The following is a 22281-nucleotide window of genomic DNA, read 5'->3' on the forward strand; positions in this document are numbered from 1 at the left end:
GGAGCGTCCTGCGGTCATCCTTCCGCGGCTTCTCTTCTGCAGCGTCCCTGCCGAGATTCCAGAAGTGGTGCCTGTGCATCCTTGCGGTGATCCTTGCGGAGATCCTTGCGGAGATCCTTGCAGTGATGCGGTCTGTTCCAGAGAGTGAGCACAACAGTGGGGGGGTCGCCCTCCAGAGAAGGTGGTTCCTGGGGGCCTGGGTGGCCACAGAGCACGCGGGTCGCTGGGGCTCCTGGGTGCTGCCTGCCTTCCTGCCTGAGGGCTCCTCAGGACACTTACCTGGGTGGCCAGCCGCCATCGGCCGCGACTCCAAAAACACAAGGACCCGCTCCTGCGAGCCTTACCTTGTGAACACTCTTGGGGTTCTCCAGCCAGGCATAGTACATCTCCTCCACGTAGTTGGAGCTAGTCCCGCTCAGAAAGGGCTCCGCAGCCACGGGGGCAGTGTAGCACCGGATCTGCCCAAACGTCCGAGCGGCTGCTGGTCTGTTCTGGGAAAATGTCTTAACAGTCTGTGAGGCCGTCAAGGGCCTCAACTTCGTGGCACAAGTCCGTAAGTGAAACATCCTTGCTCTGAAGGTTCTCACCACTGCCTGCACAAAGAAGAAAAAGCAGAAAGAGCATTTTAGCAGACAAAGCTACTGGGAGGGTACTCGCAGGCTCTGGCCGGAGGAGAGCGTCCAAATGCACAGGTGGCAGGGCCCCTGCTCCAGCTCAGAGCGCACAGCAGAGCATAGAGTGACCCACCCCGGCCTCGAGGGTCAGGCCGCTCCACAGCTGCAGGGCCAGGTCTTCACTCACAAGCGGACGTTTCATTTCAGGGATACAAACTATCACATACTGTAAACATGAAACGTCTCTAAGTGTAACATCTCTAAGTGTATACGTTGCATAAAACAATTCTAGGAAAGACAACAAGGATTGATTGATTGCTGGTTAGATTTGGATTAACTGCAAAATAAGGAAGATATTTTCTCCTTTACCCAGAAACTACGGAGTACCTACTGGACTCCCTATATTCTGGAGAATATAGAGAAATTAGGGGAAATGTTTCTCAAATAATTTATATTTGAGCAGGAAAAAAAATATTTAAAAAACATCACATAGAAAGCACTAGGCGCTTGAGAGGCACAACTCCCCGGAGGACTCACTCTGCCCAGGCGCACCCCACACGGAGGAGTCAGGAGGAGGGAAGGCAGCGAGTGGAAAGGTGTGAAGGACACAGGGGCTGAGCAGGAACCTCTGAGGCGGGACAGATACCGGGGCCCAGAGGTTCAGGAGGAAAGCACTTACACAAATGTCTATGCCCATGCACCCTGGGCAGCACCCTCACATGTCAGGACTGTTCGCAAACCCTACACACCCCCGTCGTTTTGCAGATCGGCTTTCTGGAGTTCAGCTCAAGTTTCCCCCCAAGGTCCCTGGGTCATTAAGGGCAGAGCCAGGCACCAAGCTCATGCTTTCTGACTGCCAAGTCCCCATTCCACCCAACCCTTCCAGGAGAACATGAGGAACCTGGGCTTTGGGGGACCCTGTCAGGAAGGGACCAGGCGACTTCCAGTCAGCAAAAGGGGCCTCAGGAGGGGAGGGGCACCTGGGGTGACCACAGCTCTCTGCCTGGGCACATGGCTTAGGCAAGGTGCTCAGGAATTTGCCTCAAAGCACCTGGCTGTGAAGTTGAAATCACCCCACCTCCACACGTACCTGAAGGAAATCCAAGCTCTGAGACATGTTAAGAATGACCAGAAACAAATGCTTATGAACTGTCCTTTACCCCAGCGGTCGCCAGCCTTTCGGACCTCACGGACCACCGGCTGGCGGCTGCTGCTTTATACTGTCCATGAGGACCCTCCCTCTTGGCCCAAATGCAATCAGAGGACACACAAGGGACACAGATGGGCATTGGGGCACTCCGCTGCTCAGAGAAGACCAGTCAGCAAAGGGGAAAGTAGGACAGGTGCTTTAAAAACAAACGAAATGAGGAACAAAAGCCTGCTCCTTAAAAATTAAAGACGAACAAGCAACGTATTTTGGATATTGCTACAGAATGCAATCTTAACCCGTTTTTTTTTTTTTTAAATCTTAAAAGTCAAAAGTTTCAAGGTACTGCAGTAGTTCTCCCTGCACCCACTGCGCTCCAATGCCTCCCACGAACAAGTTTACGGCAGACAAAGGGCCACTGAGGACCCGGAGGGCCACGGCAGACACCACCCTGGCTGCTTTCAATGCTGTTGGTTTGTTTGTACTCAGGTCCAGAGGAAAACGTCAGTGTGTTCCTCCAATATCATCCTTATCGAGGCACCTGGACCACACGGGAGTGGGTTTTTCTCCCGGAACACAGTGGCATCCCCTCTGCCACTACCCAGCTGCTGCAATGAGCCCATGGACAGGTGCTGTGCGACCATCACAAATGTGCTCTTCCCAACACGGTCCACAGTGAGATGGAGGTAAGCCAGGATTCCGGCTCGCCACAGTCCCGAGTCTGACAGGACTCCATGGTGCCAGCACAGCACCCAGGAGAGCAGACTGCCTTTCAGATGACTGGGGGTCGGGATAGCTGTTCTCCCCACAACCTGAGGAACCCAGGAGCAGACACGCAGCTTACATTCGGGTTTGGTCGATCAGCCTGTCCCTCCAATCTCAGAGTCCGCATCAAGAAGAGCTCATCACTTGGGGAGACACTCACATACTCAAACAGGCTGGTGAAAGCTCTGGGCTGCCCAGTCTCAGCACTCCGATCTGGCTGAGAGGAACACTTCTACTTGACAAGGGGCCAAGAAGATTCCATGGGGGAAAACTCAAGTCTTTTCAGCAGATGATGCTGGGACAACTGAATATTCACATGCAAGAATGAAGCTGGACAGCACCCACAAAATTAACTAAAAATGGAGCTAAGACCTAAATGTAAGAGCTGAAACTGTAAGACTCTTAGAAGTTTTATAACTTCCAAGTTAAAGTGGAGTGGTTCTTTGTGGCTTTCAGTGGTATCTTAGGAAACCAAAAATACAGCAAAACAAACAAAAAAGATAAATTGGACTTCATCCAAATAAAAACTTTAGTGCTTCAAAGGATACCATCAAGAAAGAGAAGACACAGAATAAGTGAAAATATTTGCAAATCATATAACTAAGGAACTGTGTACAGAATACAGAACTCCTACAACTCAATAAAAAATAAGCCAATCAAAATAGACAAAGGATACGAACAGGCATTTTCCCCAAAAAAGATGCACAAATCGCCGATGAGCACAGTAAGATTCTCAACGCCATTAGTCATCTGGGAAAGGCAAATCAAAACAAGATGCCATGCATGTCACACAGACTAGACACAATCACAAACGAAAAGACAAGCGTTGGGAGGACACGGACAAATCGGGAGCTCGGACACCGCTGGAAGGAAGGCGAACTGGCGCGGCCACGGAGGAAAACGGTCCGGCAGGCCCTCACCACGTTAAACCGTAAGACCCAGCAACTCCACCCTGAGGAACACGGCCAAGAGAAACTCCAACACATGTCCAGCCTAGCCGTTTGGATCCCTGGACAGAGCTTCCGCCCGCCAACTGAAGGGTTCTGGGCTGATTCCCATCAAGGGCACATGCCCCAGCTGCGGGCACGACCTCCTGTAGGAGGGCGTGCTGGAGGCAGAAGATCAATGACTCTCTCTCATCACTGAAGTTTCTCTCTCTCCCTTCCTCTCTGAAATCAGTAAAAATATATTTAAAAACACACACATGTCCACACGGAAACCTGTACACAAATATTCGTAGCAGCATTATTCATACTAGCCAAAGAGTGGAAAACCCAAATGCTTGCGACTGATGAATGGGTGTACAGGATGGGGCCAGCCACACAATGGACAAGCACTAGACAACACAGATGAACCTTGAAAATACCATGTGAAGTGACATAAGTCATTCACAAAAACAACATGCATGGTTTCATTTATGGGACATGTTCAGAACAGGCAAATCTATACAAAGTCCACTGATGACTGGTTGCCTAGGGCTGGGGCAGGGGTGAGATGGGACTACTGATGGGTAAGGGCGTTTTCTTCAGGGGACAGGAAAATGCTCCAGAACTGGATCATGGTGACGGGTGCACAACCTTCTAAGACAGCGGTCGCCAACCTTTCGACCTCACGGGCCACTGGTTGGCGACCACTGTTCTAAGATACTGGAACTGCATGATTTAAATGGGTGAACTGTATGGCACAGAAGTTATATACCTCAATAAGGTTGTTTATATCTAGGAAAACTGTAAGTGAACCCATCAATGCCAATGAAGTACACAAAATGACACTATTTATAACCCGCTATTTTATGATACAAGTATAAACCTATACGTTTGGCAAAAATAAGGTTTAAAAAGTAAAAACCAAAGCAAATGTGTTTTTAAGGGCTTGGAGCCCTGCCCATAGGAAACAACCTGCTGAAATAAAGCAACTTTATCTGTGCCCGTCCCTCCCCAGCCAGGCAGCACGGCCCTAGGTCACCTTCCCTCCCCGCCAACGCGGGGCAGAGGCACACTCCTGATGCCTATCGGCGTCACGCTGGCCAGGCGGAGGGGCAATTAAAGAGGCTATGTCAGCAGAACAGCTGTGCACGGCGTCTCAGGAAGTGAGTCTTGGAGGGGAAAGAGCACGCCTCATTAGGTGACTGACAACTGTCGGGTGTTACCCGACAACCATTTTAAAAGAACAACTCGTTTTGAGAACATTTTTTCTTTTTTCAGTTTCAGACTCCGAAGGTTCTTGTAACGGGCAAGAAGACAATGCCGTCACCCCACACCTCAATGACTTATCTCGGTGATGCGAAGAACGTGTGTGCGAAGAGCACAGTATTGATTCCCCCGAATCTCACTGAACTGAAAATCTCACTCAACGCCTTTCCCCTGTAGCTTCGTCACACACACACCAGAGACAGGGAAGCACAGTGGGGCCTTGACTTACCAGGGTCCCGACTAACGAGTGTTTGGAGATACCAGCTGTCTCTCGGCTGACTTTTTGCATTGAGTTGACAGAGTAATTTGAGTTAACGAGCTCAGCCTCGGAACGAATTAAACTCGGAAGTCAAGGCCCCACTGTAGTTTAAATTGAGGAGGCGTTTTGCCACTACTAGACAGAAACGAGGATTGAGGGGGGAAGGGCAAACAGGTGACTAATTTGTGGAGGAACCTTAAACGCCTCACTTGATCTGCTTCAGTTTCCTTCACATCCCTGCCTGTTTTTCTGTAATTATGATGCAAGCATGAATGCTCACTCTAAAATGGTTTCTGTGATTAAAAAGTACAACTTATCAAGGAAAAAGACCAACCAAAGACATCTCTTAAAAAGCTGACGTTCCCAAGGAAAACCTACATGCAAGTTAGTCTGGAGTGGGCAGCTGGCCAGACCCCTGGAGGGACTTCCACGCGCCCACAGTTAGAACCCCAACAACTTTCAGTTTGGGGGCCGGGGGGCTGACTGCCCTCCCCAGACTGCACCTCGATGGGAGGTGTCCTGACTGCCAAGCTCCACGTGCAGGCCCACAGGCACTTTCAAAGGTGTTGTTTAGAGTACGGATTATTTAACCTTTATGGAAAGCAAGGCCATTTATCAATTTTTATTAAAATATTTAAAAGCATAAACAGGACTTCCGTTTCCCACTAAATGCAGCTAAAAACATGAAATGCTACACTGAAAACAAAAAGACTCTGAAAGATGGAGAGGAGGAACAGACTGGGAAGGGGCTTTGGGGCCAAAGAAAGAACAGCACTGAGTTCTTTGCTGTTCTCTTTGCTCCATACATACCAGACCAGACGCTGGAGGAGCTGGCCCCAGAAATGCCAGCCAATGTAGACAAAACACACACAAGAGCTGGCTTCCTCTGCGCAGAGACAAGAGACCGGGCAGCCTCACAGGCAGACATGTTTAGACAGCAATGGCCTTACTGCAGCCAACCCCACAGGAAACTCTGAGGGGGCCAGCCCCACCTCACCTGCTGGGTCAGAGGAGACCAGGGCTTCCGTCCGCAGCGATGTCAGTGGAAGCCAGGAGAGGAGCCCGATTTCACCTGCCCAGCAGAAACAGGCCACACCCCTCTCTCCCAGACAGAGTGAAACCATAAAGGCCCAACAGGGAACTTACACCCACACAGCAGATACCAATACCAAGGAGGCTGGGAGGGGAGCCTGGATTACATCCCTCCGCCCCCCCTCAGCTCCCCCCGCCCCCCCTCCCACCCCATCCATGTCAGAGGAAGCCTGTTCTGCTCAGAAATTTAATAAGATCCAGTCTCATCAGAACACCCAAATGTCCAGGCTGCATCAAAGATCACCTTCCAGAGCAAGAACAAAGATCTCAACTGAAACAAAAAAAGAATCTACAGGGACCAACACCAAGATGACATAGATGTCAGAGTATCTGGCAGATTTTAAAGGAGTCAGCCTTAAAGTGCTTCTATGAGCAACTATAAACTTATGCTTGAAACAAAAGAAAACTAAAAAGCCTCAGCAAAGAAATCCTATATAATAAAAGGCTAATGCGCAAACAGAACAAACGGTAAAACAACCCTACCGGTCAGTATGATGCGAACTGATCACCAGGGGGCAGAGACTCAACGCAGGAGCTGCCCCTGGAGGTCAGTGTGCTCCCACAGGGGGAGCACCACTCAGCCAGACCCGAGCTCATGGCTGGCGAGTGCAGAGGCGGTGGCGGGAGCCTCTCCCGCCTCTGTGGCAGCACTAAGATGTCAGTCGGACATTCCCCCGAGGGCTCCCCAACTGCAAAAGGGCACAGGCCGGGCTGAGGGACAGCCCCCACCCCCCAGTGCACAAATTTCATGCACCGGGCCTCTAAAAGATATAAAGACCTGAATGGAAACTTCAGAACTGAAAAATACAGCCACCAACCTTGATGGGTTAAAATGCAGAATGGAGGAGAAAGAAGAAAATCAGTGAATATGGAGTTAGAATAAAGGAAATCACACAATCTGAACAACAGAGAGAAGAGATTGAAGAAAATGAACAGGGCCTCAGGGACAGGTGGGACTACAACAAAAACCTAATGATGACGTGAATACATCAGCTGAATCCCAGGAGAAAAAAGCAGGAGGTGCTGCAGAAGTATTCAGAAATGTAACAGGTGAAAACTTTGCAAATTTGGCAAAAGGCATAAACCTTCTAAGAAGCTGAGTAAACCCCAAACAGAGCAAACCTCAAGAAGTCCACTCCAAGACAAGATAAACTTCTGAAAACGATAGGCAAACACCTTGAACAGCGTATTTATCAGAAGTCATGGAGGCCAAGAGAAAGTGGCACAACACTTTTCAAGTGCGGAAGGAAAACAACTCAACTCAGAATCCTATATCCGGCAAAAATTACCTTCAGAAATGAAGGGAATCAAATCATTCTCAGCTGAAGAAAAACGAAGAGCCACTGCTGCCAGCTGACCTACCCTCAATGAATGGCTAAAGGAATTTCTCTAAGCAGAAAGGAGATGATAAAAGGGATCTTGCCAATTCCATGAAGGACAAAAGAAGAGAAAAAACAACGATTGAGTAAATATAATTTCCTTCTCGACGCTTCTAAACTAAGTGTAATGGTTAAAGCAAAAGTTACATGTCTGGTGTGGTTCTAAATGTATGTAGAGAAAATAGTTAAGACAGTTTTCAATGAGGTTGGGTTTCCACACGTCACCCAACCTGATAGAATCATGACACCGGTGGGCTAAGTTGTGTAAATAGATAATGTAATACCCAGACCACCTCTAAAAAGCTATACAGAGATATACTCAAAAACACTACGTATCAATAGAGGTGAAATTTCAAAACAAGGTCCAAGTAACTTGCAAGACGTCAGGTAAGAGAAGGCGGAGAACAGAAAACAGCCCCGGCGCCCCAGGCGCTCAGAGCTTGGTCCGCGGTCTCTCGCGCTCAAATCAACAGAAACATACCCTCAGGTGAAGATTTTTAAAAAAGTAAATGAATGTGGGCCGTGGTCTCAAAAAGATAGTCAGCGTATTGATCTTTCTCCAACTTTCCAAGAGCTAGTCCTCAGCTAATTTGCAAAACTTAGGGCTAGTCCTGCCTATTTCACCGGGAAGGTCTGCAGGAAATCCCAGGGCGAACCCGCTCAGCCCAGGGCGCTCCCCCAACGCTGCTCAGGGCGATGCCCGCTCTGGGCCTCCCGCACCGCTGCGACCTGCAAAGGGCACCGCGGGCCGGTTCCGGGCGAAGCGCAGAGGGCTGGTTCCGGTCCGCTCGGCCGCTAGTTTCAGGGAAGTGTCAGTGCCGCTCACACTATGCCAGGCAGGCTTGCGGGAGGGAAAAGGGCACCAACATGGACGAGCAAGCCTCCTGCAGAAGGATGAGGACGTGGGTGCTCACCCACGGGCCACAGAGGGGAGGTGGGCGCGGTGGGGTACTGAGCAGGGCAGGTGCCGGGTACGTGGGATGCTGCGGGGTCATCCGCTCACCGAGGGTGTCACCTCAAGGAGCAGCGAGGAAGAGCGAGGACGGTGGGTACTGAGGCTGGCACGGAGTGCGGGCGGGGGCCCCGCGCCCCTGGGTGCTGCAGAGTCACTCCTCGCCGGGCATGCGCAGCCCTGGGTCCGCAGCCCACAGCCGCTTCAAGGGCGCGCCGTCCGTCCGTCCCTCCGGGCGCGCAGAGGACGCGGCTCGGCGGTCCCACGTGACGCCTCCTCGACCTTGGGAGTCACTCCAGCGGCAGGGCCGTTCCTTACGTCCCCCGCGCAGCCCGCCCCCCGGCCGCCCCAGCCAATGGTGAGCCGCTCCGAGGCCCGCGCGACCTCCACGCGCTTCCGCACCCGCCAATCTCCGCCCGCCAGGCGGCGCCCGCCGCGCCATTGGCTGCCGCGGCCGTCCGTCAGACCCTCGTCCCGCCCACCCTCCCCCGTCAGCCTGGTTCCATCTAGCTTCACTCCCTGTCACCGCGGCGCCGGCAACAGCAAGGGCGTGGCGGCCTCGGCTTCCACCGCGACTCCCGCGCTCTGCCCGACGGGCGCAGAGCCTCCACACCGGGCCGGGCCCGGCGCCAGCGCGCACTCACCTGCCTCCAGCTCCGCTCCACCCGAATGAGGCGCCGACACCCCACTCCGGAGAACCAAACTCTCGACCCCGCCCAGGCGTGTGGCGTCAGCACGCAACCCCGCCCGGGAGTCGTCTCCGTCGCGGGGCGGGGCGGTGACGTCACAGAGACGCGCCGCCTCCTTTCGCGCGCTTCCGGGGTTTGGCCGGCACGGAGGCAGCGGGGGCAGGGGCAGGGGCAGGGGGGCCGGGCTGCGAGGCAGGTCTGGAGAGGGGTCTTCCCGGGACCGGCCTCCTGCGCGGGGCGTCGAGGCCTGTGCGGGAAAGCTGAGGGGCGGACGGACGTGGAGCGGGAAGCGGGAGGCCCCGGCGCGCACCGGCGGACGCGGAGCCGTCGGGGACACAAGGGGTCCCCCCATGGGCCGCGGGGTCGCGGTGGGACGCCCGGGCCTTCGGTCGGTGCATCGCGGCCTTTCACCCCATGCAAGTGGGCATGGCTTTAAGACGTTATTTTACTTCTGGCTGAGGAAGTGAAAACGGTGTGACCGGGACCCCTCTGATCGTCCGATGCAGCCCTGTTTCAGTGCGAATATGTGAAAATAAGTCGTTTTAGGCCTGAAGTCCGCTGAACGGTAGCCGGTCATGCAGGGAGGAGGCTCGTCCGTGCGGCAGGAGAAGCCCGGCTTCCGGCCGACGGCCTGCGGCGCCCAAGTCTGCCGTCCCGTTCCGACCGGCGCCCAGGAGCCGTGGTGGGCGGTCGTGCGAAGCTAGGACTTAACCTGCTCGGTCTCCCCGAGTTTATCTTTGACGCTTTTTGGCAGGTGTACTGGCTTTCCTCTTTGCAGTTACGGTGTTTTCATTGTAATCAGTGGTCCCATGTAAAGATACGTTAAGTATACATTAGTATCAGAAGGTGGCTGTTACGTATACATTAGTATCAGTAGGTGGCATGCCAGTGATTGACACGGGGAAGTCCGAGCCACGCCTCCCGAGTGGTCTGCGTACGTTCGCAGCAGCTCAAGACCCGGACTGTGCCCTGGATGCGGCCGAGGGTCCTGGGGATGACCAGGCCGGATCCGACCACGGGGAGCTGACGTGGTGGCCGCACAGAGGACACACATGGCTGAATCTGCGCCAGGATTCAGTCTGGGACTATGTCACTGGCTCGCGGCTTGATAGGGACGTAGAGCAATTTCTGAAAGGGACAGTAAGGGGTGTCTTGTTTTTAAGTTGGGAGCACAGTGTACATGCTTGTACGAACCAAGTTGGGCTGATGTGTGGGATCAGGATCTGGAGACTGGGAGAAAGTGAAGGAACCAAGGAGCAACCTCAGCATGTTTTCCCCCCTTTTTAAAAAAATGGTGGTAAAGTATGTATATGAAAATACTTGTCATTTAAAGTGTACAATTCCGCCCTAACTGGTTTGGCTCAGTGGATAGAGCGGCGGCCTGCGGACTCCGGATTCAAGGGTCCCAGGTTCGATTCCCGTCAAGGGCATGTACCTTGGCTGCGGGCACATCCCCAGTGGGGAGTGTGCAGGAGGCAGCTGATCGATGTTTCTCTCTCATGGATGTTTCTAACTCTTTATCCCTCTCCCTTCCTCTCTGTAAAAAATCAATAAAATATATTAAAAAAATAAAAATAAAATAAAGTGTACAATTCTGAGGCGTTAATTACATTCACAATGTTGTACAACCATCACCACTATTTCCCAAACTTGTTCACCACTCCAAACAGAAACAATGCAGCCATTAAGCAGTAACTCCCCACTCCCCTCCCCTTTCCCTTCTCCCTATATTTCCTATCCCTATAAATGGACAACTCTGGGTACTTATGTAAGTGAATTCATACAGTATTTGCCCTTTTATGTGTCACTTATTTTCCTTAGCATGTTTCAAGGTTCATCCATGTAGCATGTGTCAGAAATGTTTATGGCTGAATAGATTCCATTGTATGAACATGCTGCACCTTGTCTATACATCATTTGATGGACATTTAGGTTGATTCCACCATTTGGCTATTGTGAATAATGCTCCAATGACCATTGGCTTACACATATCTGGAGTACTTGTTTATAATTCCCTCTATAACACCTAGGAATAGACGTGGGTGATATGGTAATTCTATGTCTAGCTTTTTGAGGAAATGCTAAACTTTGCCACAGTGGCGACACGATGTTGCATTCCCACCAGCAATGCATGAAGGTTCCAGTTTCTCCGTATCTTCATCAATACTTCTTAATTTCTTTTTTAAAATGTATTATAGCCTCCTACTAGATGTGAGGTGATCTCATTTTGGTCTTGATTTGCATTTCCTTATCACTATATGATGTCAAGAATCTTTTCATTTGTTTCTCAGCCTTTTTTAAAAAAATATATTTTATTGATTTTTTACAGAGAGGAAGTGAGAGAGATAGAGAGTTAGAAACATCGATGAGAGAGAAACATCGATCAGCTGCCTCCTGCACATCCCCTACTGGGGATGTGCCCGCAGCCCAGGTACATGCCCTTGACCGGAATCGAACCTGGGACCTTTCAGTCCACAGGCCAACGCTCTATCCACTGAGCCAAACCGGTTTCGGCTATTTTTATATCTTCTTTGGAGGAGAGTCTATTCAAGTCTTTTTTGAATTGGGTTGTCTTGTTTTGTTGGAGTTCTTTACATATTCTGCCTGTTAATTCCTTACCAGATATATGTTTTATAAATATTTTCTCCCATTCTTTTCACTTTCTTTTTAAAAAAATATATTTTATTGATTTTTTACAGAGAGGAAGGGAGAGGGATAGAGAGTTAAAAACATTGATAAGAGAGAAACATCGATCAGCTGCCTCCTGCACACTCCCTACTGGGGATGTGCCTGCAACCAAGGTACATGCCCTTGACTAGAATCAAACCTGGGACCTTTCAGTCCGCAGGCCGACGCTCTATCCACTGAGCCAAACCGGTTAGGGCTCTTTTCACTTTCTTTGTACTGTTCTTTGATGAACAAAAGCTTTAAATTTTGATGAAGTCCATTCTATCCATGTTTGTTATTGTTGCTCATATCTAAAAGTCCATTGCCAAATCTGAAATCATGAAGATTTACCCCTATATTTCTTCTAAGAGTTTTATGGTTTTAGTGTTTATATTTAGGTTGTTTATCCATTTTGAGTTTATTTTTATTTTTTTAAATATATTTTATTGATTTCAGAGAGGAAAGGAGAGGGAGAAAGAGATAGAAACATCAATGGTAAGAGAGAATCATTGATTGGCTCCCTACTGGGGATCAAGCCCGCAACCCAGACATGTGCCCTTGGCCGGAATCAAACCTGGGACCTTTCAGTCTGCAGGCCAACTCTATCCATTGAGCCAAACCAGCTAGGCGCTAGGGCCATTTTGAGTTTTGTTTTTGTTTGTTTGGTTGGTTTTTTTAAAATATTTTTTATTGATTTTTTACAGAGAGGAAGGGAGAGGGATAGAGGGTTAGAAACATCGATGAGAGCGAAACATCCATCAGCTGCCTCCTGCACACTCCCTATTGGGAATGTGCCTGCAACCAAGGTACATGCCCTAGACCAGAATCGAACCTGGGACCCTTGAGTCCGCAGGCTGACGCTCTATCCACTGAGCCAAACTGGTTAGGGCTGACTTATTTTTAATATGATGTGTGGTAGGGATTCAACCTCATCTTTTTGCATGTGGAACTCCAGTGTCCCAGCAACAACTGTTGAAGAGATTATGATTTTCCCATTGAATGGCCTTGGCGCCCTTTTTGAAAAATCAATGGACCATATATATTTGGTTTATTTCTGGACTCTCAATTCTGTTCCATTGGTCTGTATGCTATCTTTATGCCAGTACCATACTGTTTGCTTACTGGATTTCAAAACTTACTACAGAGTAAGTTTTGAAATACACAAGTGAATTCTCCAACTTTGTTCTTTTTCAAGAATATTTTGGCTATGTGGGTCCCCTCACAAATTCATATAAATGTAATGTTTGGCTTTTCCACTTCTGCAAAAAAGGCTGTGGAAATTTTGAGAGGGATTGTGTTGAATCTGTAGATTGCTTTGGGTAGTATTTACATTTTAACAATATTAAGTCTTCCAGACCATGAACATGGGATGTTTTTTCCACTTATGTGTGTCTTCTTTAATTTCTTTCAGCAATGTGTTGTAGTTTTTGGTATACAAGTCTTTTACCTTGCTTATATTATTCCTAGGTATTTTATATTTTTGGATGCATTTGTAAATGGAGTTGCTCTCTTAACTTCCTTTTTTGATTATTCATTACTGGTGTATTGATTATTGTGCATTGACCTTGTGTCCTGCAACATAACCGAATTCATTTATTAGCTCTAGTAGTTTTTTTTTGATTCTTAGGGATTTTTCCTACATAGGATCATGTCATCTGTCAATACAGTTTTTCTTCTTTTACGGTTTGGATGTCCTTTGTTTCTTCTTGCTGAATTGCTCTGGCTAGAACTTCTGGTACTTTGTTGAATAGAAGTGGCGCGAGTGAGCACCCTTGTCTTGCTCCTGCTCTTACAGAAAAGCTTTTCAGTCTCTCGCCATTATGTTTGCTGTGGGTTTTCGTAGATCTCCTTTACCGTGCTGAGGAAGTTCCTTTCTATTCTTAGTTTTCTAAGTGGTCTTGAGATGAAAGGGTTAAATGCCTTTTCTCCATTAATTGAGTAATGGTGTTTTTCCCCCTTTTGTTCTATCATCGATTGATATTTCTCATGTTGAATTATCCTTGCATTCATAGGGCAAATCCCACTTGGCCATGATGTATAATCATCTAGAGATGCTGTTGGATTTAGATTACTTGTATTTTGTTGAGGTTTATTATTATTTTTTTGTTATTGTTATTGAGTTTTGCATCTGTATTCATAAGGGATATTGGTCTGATTTTCTTGTTTTTGGCTTTAGTATCAGTGTATTGCTGGCCTTATAGAATAGGTTAGGAAGTGTCCCCTCCTCTTCAGTTTGTTGGTAGAGCTTAAGTAGGATTGGTGTTAATTCTTCTTTAAATGTTTAATAGAGTTCACCAGGGGAAAAACAACAACAAAAATTCACCAGGGAAGCCACGTATCCCATACCAGTTTTGTTTCTTATTTATGTTACTTTGGGTAATAATTTGTTTGTAGGAATTTGTCCATTTCATCTAAATTATCTTACTTGTTGGTGTGCAGTTGTTCACCGTATTCTCTCATCCCTTTTATTTCCTTAAGGTCAGAGGTAATGTCTCTACTTTCATTTCTGATTGTAGTGATTCGTCTTTTTTTCTTTCAGTCTAGCTAAAGGTCTGTCAATTTTGTTCATCTTTTCAGAGAACCAACTTTTACTTTCATTGACTTTTTGTTTTATCTCTAATTTTTATAATTTTTTAAAATCCTCACCCGAGGACATGTTTGTTTGTTAGCTATTGAGAGAGAGAACATCGATATGAGAAATATCCATCAGTTGCCTTCGGCCCTCGCCCTGAACCTGCAACCTGGATATGTGCCCTGATAGGATTTGAACCCACCACCTTTTGGTGTACAGGATGACATGCCAATCAACTGAGCCACACTGGCCAGGCCATTTCTATTTTTTATTTGTTCCTTTCTTCTTCTGTGTTTAGGTTTAGTTTTGCTTTTTTTTTCTCCTTTTTTCTTCAAAATGTAAAGTGAGGTTACTAATTTGATATCTTTTTTTAATGTAGACATTTATGACTGTGAATTCTCCTCTGAACACTGCCTTCATTGCATTCCATGGCTTTTGCTCAATGTGCTTTTTCATCAAAGGATACATTCTTCATTCATTGAACAATATACCAGATGGGTTCTAGGTGCTGGGGATGCAGAGGGGAATACAAGAGACAGGCAGTATTTACATTGTGATGGAGCTGCCATTTAGGATAAGCCAACATGACAGCAATTGTTGGTTTCAAATCCATAAAATGGTAGTGTGATAGAGAATGGTGGTAACACTACTTTAATTTTTAAATTTTATTTTAAATAGGTAACATATACACATGGTTTGAAAATAAAAAAGATATTAAAAAGGCCCTGGCTGGTATGGTTCAATGGGTTGGAGCGTTGTTGCATACACTGAAAGGTGGCAGGTTCAATTCCCAGTCAGTGCACATGCCTGTGTTACTGGTTCTGTCCCTAGTCAGGCACGTGAGAGAAGCAACCAATGGATGCTTCTCTCTTTCTCCCATCCTCTCTCTCTTAAAAAAAATAAAAATAAAAAGTAAAAAAGGCGCCTGGCTGGCGTAGCTCAGGCCTGTGCGTTGACCCACGAACTACTAGGAGGTCATGGTTCAATTCCCAGTCAGGGCACATGCCTGGGTTGCAGGCTCCATCCCCAGTAGGGTGCTTTCAGGAGGCAGTCAGATCGATGATTCTCATCATTAAAGTTTCTAATTCCCTCTCCTTCCTCTCTCTGAAATAAATAACATTTTTTTTAAAAAAAGGCAACCTGTTGAATGGGGGGAAAAATATTATGAAAAGTTCCAGTTTGTAAAATCTCTCTTGCACCTCTGCTACCTTTTACCTCATTATCTGCTGGCCTGCCAGATGCCTTTCCTGCCAGGAGTAACTATTTGTAGGGTCATGAGGCAACGCGGGATCAGTAGTGAGAGCAAAGGTGGAGGGAATTCAGGGCTTGGAGAGTGGCCATTTACCAACTAGAACAGAAGTATTTCTATTTTAATCAGTACAATCGTGCTGGTGTATACTGACTGAATATTCCCGTTACCTGTAAGTAACCTCTTATATTAGAGTCTTAGTCTTCCGATGTTTTTTCATCAAATACAAACACTAAGATAATGTACTCTCTCTGCACCTTGCTTTTCTTTTCTTTTTAAATCCTCACCCAAGGATATTTTTCCTTTTTTTTTTTAGAGAGAGAGTGGGAGGGGGAGAGAGAGAGAGACATGGATGTGAGAGACACACATCTATTGGTTGCCTCCAACACGTGCCCAAACTAGGGTTGGGGATCCAACCCATAATCGAGATACATACTCTTGATCAGAATCAACCTGGGACCCTTCAGACCAAGGGCCCATGCTCTATCCACTGAGCCAACTTGTAAGGGCTGCACCTTGCTTTTTAAACTTAGCAATATATCCTGGAAATCTTTCTGTCAGTTTATAGAGTGTCCTCATTTTTGTCCCAGTTACATAATTGCATAGTTTGTGTGTGTTTTTTTGGGGGGGAGGGGCGTTGGGCGGGGTAGCTGATCCTGTGCCATGTATTGGCGGGGGCAGCTCCTCCAATGACTGGCCGCTCAGTAGGGTGGGCTGTCAGCTGGGTTTCAAGAGTGAAAATGGAAGCCCGAGGCCCAGGCTGCAGCCATGGGTGCCAGTCCACCCCTCGATGGGAAGAGCACGTGGATCGCACAGGGCGGCGCTGTCGCACGGGTCTCTGCAGACTCTGCCACCACAAGGTGTCCTCCGCCCCGTCGTTCGTCGCTTTAGGTTTTTAAAGGTTGAACCCAGTGTCCTATTCTGGATTGGCTTTATCATTTCCCCATGATGTCCTCTAAACGTCTTCGTTTCCTGTAAACTGCAAGACAAAATACCGGATTCGGATTAAACCTTACTTACAAAAGTATATTGTACCATTGGTGATCCTTAGGTTTTACAGTCAGCTTTTGCCAGGACAGGATAATTTTAAAAACTAAGAGCAAATCATTCCTCAAACAAAACCCCCTACTCTAGGGGCCTAGAGGGTTCTCTTTAGCCAAAGCCCTAAGAGGTCTCACAGGCCCACCGGGCCCTCCCACGCCCGTCTGAGACCGCTTCCCCCTTCCCCGCCCTCCGTCCCGGTTCAGGCCCAGCCCTGACCTGATAACGCACCCACGGCCGCCGCGGGCTGACGGAGGGAGGGGCGGGGGCGAGAGAGGCGGTTCAGCGCATGCGTACTCCCCGCGCCGTCACGTGGCGTCTACTGGTGTGGTGCGCAGGCGCGCGCACGTGCGCTGGAGAGAAGGTGCGCGTTGGCAGGTGTTGGTACTGGACTACGTCACTAAGGGGCAATAGGACCACCCCGCCGCCCCTAGCGTTCCGCGCATGCGCAATTTCCGCCTGCCCCGGCTCTTTGGCCTGAAAGACGCGGGACTGGCGTCAGAGTGCGCGCTCTGCGTCGGGTTGAGCTGCGTCGCCTGGAAGCGGGGCGCAGGCGTGCGCATGCGCGTTGCACCGAGGGCGCTTGGTGACAGGTGTCGATCCCCCAAGGCGGCTCGCGATGGGGTGGCCCGCGTTGCTGCTGCTCTCGCTGTGCGCGGTGGGCGTCCGGGGGCTCTACTTCCACATCGGCGAGACCGAGAAGCGCTGCTTCATCGAGGAAATCCCCGACGAGACCATGGTCATCGGTCAGGCGGCGTGGGGGTGGGCAGGGCCCTGCGTGTCCCTCAGTCGCGGGCCGCGGGCCCCTTGGGAGTTGTGGGAGCCGGGCGGTCGAGGCGCCCTGTGACAGCTTTGTCGCTCCGCAGGGAACTACCGCACCCAGATGTGGGATAAGCAGAAGGAGGTCTTCCTGCCCTCCACCCCCGGCCTGGGCATGCACGTGGAGGTGAAGGACCCCGAAGGCAAGGTAGGGCCACCCGCAGGCCGTGGCCTGGGCGCCCTGCAGAGGGCGTCAGGGCGGGGGGGTGCGAGCTGGGAGGTCAGTGCAGGGCCTTCCACTGACCGCTGTGTTGCAGGTGGTGCTCTCGCGGCAGTATGGCTCGGAGGGACGCTTCACCTTCACTTCCCACACCCCGGGGGACCATCAGATCTGCCTGCACTCCAACTCCACCAGGATGGTGCTTTTCGCTGGCGGCAGACTGGTAAGAGGGTGTTTTTCATGCGGCGGCGTGGCGCAGGGCTTGAGCTGCGACCTACGACCCAGGAGGTCACCGTTGGGTTCCCGGTCAGGGCACATGCCTGGGTGCAGGCTGGATCCCTAGGGGGGCGGGCAGGAGGCAGCCGATCCGTGATTCCCTCCCATCAATGATGTTTGTGTCTCGCTCTCCCTCTCCCTTCCTCTCTGAAATCAATAAAGTAATATTCTTTAAAAAGGAAAAAGCTCTTTCGCTACAGCTCGGAATCTCTCCCTGGGTTCCAAAGTTCTGATTTATCTCCATCATTATTTGTGACCCGTTGTGGCATAGTCACAATTGGGGGGGAGACCTGTTGCCCCTCTGTCCCATAGTCAGGGACAAGAGCGGGCGGCATCGTCTGGAACAGGCCGTCTGAGGCTCCCCCACTCCTGTTTCTTACCCTGTGGCTTCGGGGCTCTGACCCTGTGTCCTTGTAGCGCGTGCACCTAGACATCCAGGTTGGAGAGCATGCCAACAACTACCCTGAGATTGCGGCCAAGGACAAACTGACAGAGCTGCAGCTCCGAGCCCGCCAGCTGCTCGACCAGGTGGAGCAGATCCAGAAGGAGCAGGACTACCAAAGGGTAAGGGCATGTCTAAAGGGCATGCCAGTTGCCCTTTAGACCCACCACACCCACTGGGGTTTCTGCTTGCGGCCTTCCCAGTGAACCGTTCAGAGAATGGAATGGAGGGTATTGGTCTGGAGCAGCGATTTTAAACCTTTTTCATCTCATGGCACACATCAATTAATTACTAAACTTTCTGGGGTACACCAAGAAATATATTTTTTGCAGATCTGACAAAAAAGTAGGTATAACTTTTTGTTTGTTTTTTGTTACTCCTCACCCGAGGATGTTTTTTCCATTGATTTTTAGAGATAGTGGAAGGGAGTGGGGAGGAGCTGGGGGAGAGAGAGAAACATTGATGTGAGAGAGACACATTGATTGGTTGTCTCCCAACCAGGGCTGTGCCGTTGACTGGGAATCGAACCTGAGACCCTTCGGTTCCCAGGCTGACACTAACCCAGGGGTGGGCAAACTTTTTGACTCGAGGGCCACAATGGGTTCTTAAACTGGACCGGAGGGCCGGAACAAAAGCATGGATGGAGTGTTTGTGTGAACTAATACATGTTAACACTGCTGCTGGTGAAGGAGCGGAGGGGAGAGCAAGAGAACCCTTCGCTCTTTCGGCTCCACGGGCCGGATAAACAGCCAAACGGGCTGGATCTGGCCCGTGGGCCGTAGTTTGCCCACGGCTGCTCTAACCATTGAGCATGCCATCCAGGCTTAGGTATAATTTTGATTCATTCACACTGGATGGCTGTTGTTGGGTTGGCTGTTGTCATTGATTTATTTGACAGTCTACGGGAAAAGAGGTCAGTGCCCCTGCCTAAATAGTCAGGTATTGCATCTTTTAAAAATTGTTGCTGCACGACGGTTGAAAATCGCTGGTCTGGAGGGCTCTACACAATAGGGTAAAAATCTAGGCATCGTCTGTTCACCTGGGGATCTGGCAAGAATTGGAAGGAGCATGACTTCAGCCCAGTGGGGATGCTTCCCGAGAGGCGCTCCCAGTGGAGTCGGCAGACAGGAGGATTTGGTCCCGTGGCTGAGTCGTCCTATGGGAGGGGTGGCTTACACAGCCAGGACCGGCTTTCCCTGCACATTTAGTCCTGGGTCTGTGTCCCACAGTACCGTGAAGAGCGCTTCCGACTGACCAGTGAGAGCACCAACCAGAGGGTCCTGTGGTGGTCCATCACTCAGACCGTCATCCTCATCCTCACTGGCATCTGGCAGATGCGGCATCTCAAGAGCTTCTTTGAGGCCAAGAAGCTGGTGTAGTGTCCTCTCCGAATGACCCTCCTTCTCACCTCAGTTATTGGTACTTTCCCCACCTAATACCTTACCCACCCGGCTTGTGAGGGAAAAAAAGGAAAAAGAATATAAACCACATTGGTTCCCTGGCAACAGAGCATCCCGATCAGCCACTTGCTCACAGTGGTTCTCCAGAACACAGGGCATTGGTCCAAGCTTTCAAATATGTCTTGGGGTTTGTGCACGGTCGGATCTGACCCAGGACTAGGTCTCACTTCTTTCACCTCCAGCGATTCCCCTGCATCCTGTCACCAAATGAGCAAATGACAAGTCTCTCTCGTAACTTCATCTACTCATGCAGTAAGCGATGGCAATGCCCAAGCGGCCCTGCCTCCCTGCTCCCGTCAGTCCTGGGCTCTCCCAGTGGCTTTGTGAATGTAAATAAGGGGCAGAGGCCCTAGAGGATTGAAATGTTTTTCTATATATTAGAACTATTTTTTGATAAAGTATATATTTTCTTTCCTAGTTGAAGTGTTAACTGCCTATACGACTAGCTGAAAACACCAACGCAGCCCCTTGCTTTCTGTCTGTCCACATGTTTTTGATAAGTTCTGTGGCAGCTCTCAGGATTGCAGCCGTCCCACTGCTATCGAGGCCTTAAGAGCGGGCCAGGCAGACTCCTCTGGGACACGAGGTTTCACCAGACAGCCTCACTGAGAGTGAGGTTGTGACAGCTCGCACAAGGCAGGGCACTTACCCTCCCTCTCCCCTTGACCTTTATTTAAGCTATGGTAAATGTTTTCATGGAGCCAGGTTTGGTTCTTTATACAGATTTTTCCAGTGAAATAAAACGTGTTGTACTAGCTGTGTTTGAAATGAAATGAGAGGTTGTGGGCAGAGTGGAGGCACACAGGTATGGAGGAAGGGCTGCTGGCCTGGACTGCCCCTGCAGCCGCCTGGAGTGGACTGTAGCGTGAGGGCTCATGGTGCTGGGGCTTGTCCTAACCTCGGTCCTGGGAGGTGGGTGGACCAGTGGTTGCTCAGCCATTCACATGGGTCAACCAAGTAGAAACATCAGCAAGGGATCTTAGGAAGCGCTGAAGTCCCAGGTCGTAAGTTTAAGCAGATCTCACTACAGGTCCCTATGCCGTCTTCTGTAGGAAACAATGCCGCCAGTTGCCCATTCTAGACATGTTTATTTCATGTTTTTTTACCTGACCTACAGAACTAAATTCTTAATGTTTTTTCTTTATTTCCTATATTATTCCACATATGTACCTGTTTTTACTTGTAAAAATATATGCAATTTAGATTTATGGGCATTGTCATTGAATATTTTTGTAATTATTTTTGAAATTCTACGTTCTAATTCTGGATGGCCATGTTATCCCAGTAAGGGGAAATGCCACCATTGATATACCCAAAATTCTTTGGATATTTCGAATAGTTTCCAGTTTTCTTCATGTTACAGTAAACAAGGAAACAGGAGCTGGCTGGCTGTGTAGGCCACTGGCCTGAGGCTCTGGGGAGCATGAGACCTGTCGGAAAGGGAACTGTGTCTACCCTGTGGCTGTTACTGGGAACCCAGCCAGTAAAAGAGCCTGGAGTCTGGGCTGTGGGAGGACAGGAAACTCCAGGTGAGAGCTGGGCTGGCTTCAGTCTGCCAGCAGTAGACACGATTGCATCCTGTTTTGTTGATCCTCACCCAAAGGTATTTTCCCATTGATTTTCTTAAGGGAGAGTGGGGGAGAGAAGGAAAGACAGGAACATCAACGTGAGAGAAACACATTTATTGGTTGCCTCCTGCACGAGCCCCGAGCAGGGCCCGGGCTGGGGAGGACCCTACAACCAAGGTGTGTGCCTTTGTCCGGAATTGAACCCGGACCCTTTGGTCTGCAGGCTGATGCTCTATCCACTGAGCGAAACCAGCGCGGGCAACACAATCGCATCTAAATTATGTCGGCAGGTCAGTCAGTCTTTTACTTCTCCTGTCAAGTTTTGATGGGAAGGGGAGTGGAGTGAAACATGTGGGACTAGCTGATGGGGCAGGTGAGAAGTCCCATACTGCTGTGTGGTATTCACAGACAAGACACCCTAAACGTTTTTTAAAAAATAATGTTTTTATTCAGAGCCTGGAGGGGGACAGAAACATCAACGATGAGAATCATTGTTTGGCCACCTCCCACACACCCTCTACTGGGGAATCCCGCAACCTGGGCATCTGCCCTGACCAGGAACCAAGCTGACATCCTGGCTCAAGGGTGGACTCTCAATCACTGAGCCGAACTGGCTGGCCAGGCCTAAAGTTTTTAAAACTCAGTTCGGCTCACAAAACTGATTAAGCAGGTTGGTTTGGGGTCGCCTGAGGCAGGAGGATGGCCTCCAATGACGCCCATGTCCTCATCCCTGGAATTTGTGAATGTGTTACCTAACATGGCAAAGGCATCAAGGGTGCCAACAGCTGATTTTAGAACAGACTGTCCTGGAGATGCTGGCTGTGCCCACTATGGTCACAAGTTTCCTTAAAAGTGGGGGAGGGAGGCCAGGGAAGGTCTGGGGATGGGAGGACTCAACCCACTCACTGGCTGGCTCCGAGGACAGATGGAGCAAGGGG

General features: G+C 49.5%; 2 protein-coding genes and 1 long non-coding RNA gene across 6 annotated transcripts in view; 2 read left to right on the forward strand and 1 right to left on the reverse strand.

Moving 5' to 3' along the window:
• Positions 1 to 9142, reverse strand: part of OGDH (oxoglutarate dehydrogenase) — a 39793-nt gene extending 30651 nt beyond the window's left edge. For 2 of the 4 annotated variants that reach the window (XM_059655972.1, XM_059655969.1), the window contains exons 1-2: positions 8452 to 8672; positions 345 to 593 (exon numbers count right to left, since the gene is read on the reverse strand). In XM_059655972.1, the coding sequence (XP_059511955.1) occupies positions 345 to 566 (222 nt within the window). In that variant the 5' untranslated portion in view covers positions 567 to 593; positions 8452 to 8672. Of the gene's footprint in view, positions 1 to 344; positions 594 to 8451; positions 8673 to 9044 lie in introns of those variants that run through there. The other 2 variants (XM_059655970.1, XM_059655971.1) reach the window with 2 other exon arrangements.
• Positions 9143 to 12634: 3492 nt separating this feature from the next.
• On the forward strand, positions 12635 to 15449 carry LOC132211238 (uncharacterized). The gene is made up of 2 exons (XR_009447445.1): positions 12635 to 15146; positions 15346 to 15449. It is a non-coding gene; the product is annotated as an uncharacterized LOC132211238 (long non-coding RNA).
• Positions 15450 to 17027: 1578 nt separating this feature from the next.
• TMED4 (transmembrane p24 trafficking protein 4) lies at positions 17028 to 20530 on the forward strand. Its single transcript, XM_059655988.1, has 5 exons — positions 17028 to 17364; positions 17485 to 17585; positions 17695 to 17820; positions 18291 to 18437; positions 19545 to 20530. The coding sequence occupies exons 1-5, from the start codon at positions 17238 to 17240 to the stop codon at positions 19692 to 19694; spliced, it is 651 nt and encodes a 216-aa protein (XP_059511971.1). The 5' UTR covers positions 17028 to 17237; the 3' UTR covers positions 19695 to 20530.
• The last annotated feature ends 1751 nt before the right edge of the window (positions 20531 to 22281 follow it).

Source organism: Myotis daubentonii, chromosome 10 (genome assembly GCF_963259705.1).
Source record: "Myotis daubentonii chromosome 10, mMyoDau2.1, whole genome shotgun sequence".
Classification (NCBI taxonomy): domain Eukaryota; kingdom Metazoa; phylum Chordata; class Mammalia; order Chiroptera; family Vespertilionidae; genus Myotis; species Myotis daubentonii.

Excerpts from the sequence above, each read along its gene's own strand:
- TMED4 (XM_059655988.1), top strand. The coding sequence starts at position 17,238 with ATGGGGTGGCCCGCGTTGCTGCTGCTCTCGCTGTGCGCGGTGGGCGTC. Across the intron at positions 17,365-17,484 it reads CGACGAGACCATGGTCATCG|GGAACTACCGCACCCAGATG; the intron begins GTCAGGCGGCGT and ends GTCGCTCCGCAG. Across the intron at positions 17,586-17,694 it reads TGAAGGACCCCGAAGGCAAG|GTGGTGCTCTCGCGGCAGTA; the intron begins GTAGGGCCACCC and ends GCTGTGTTGCAG.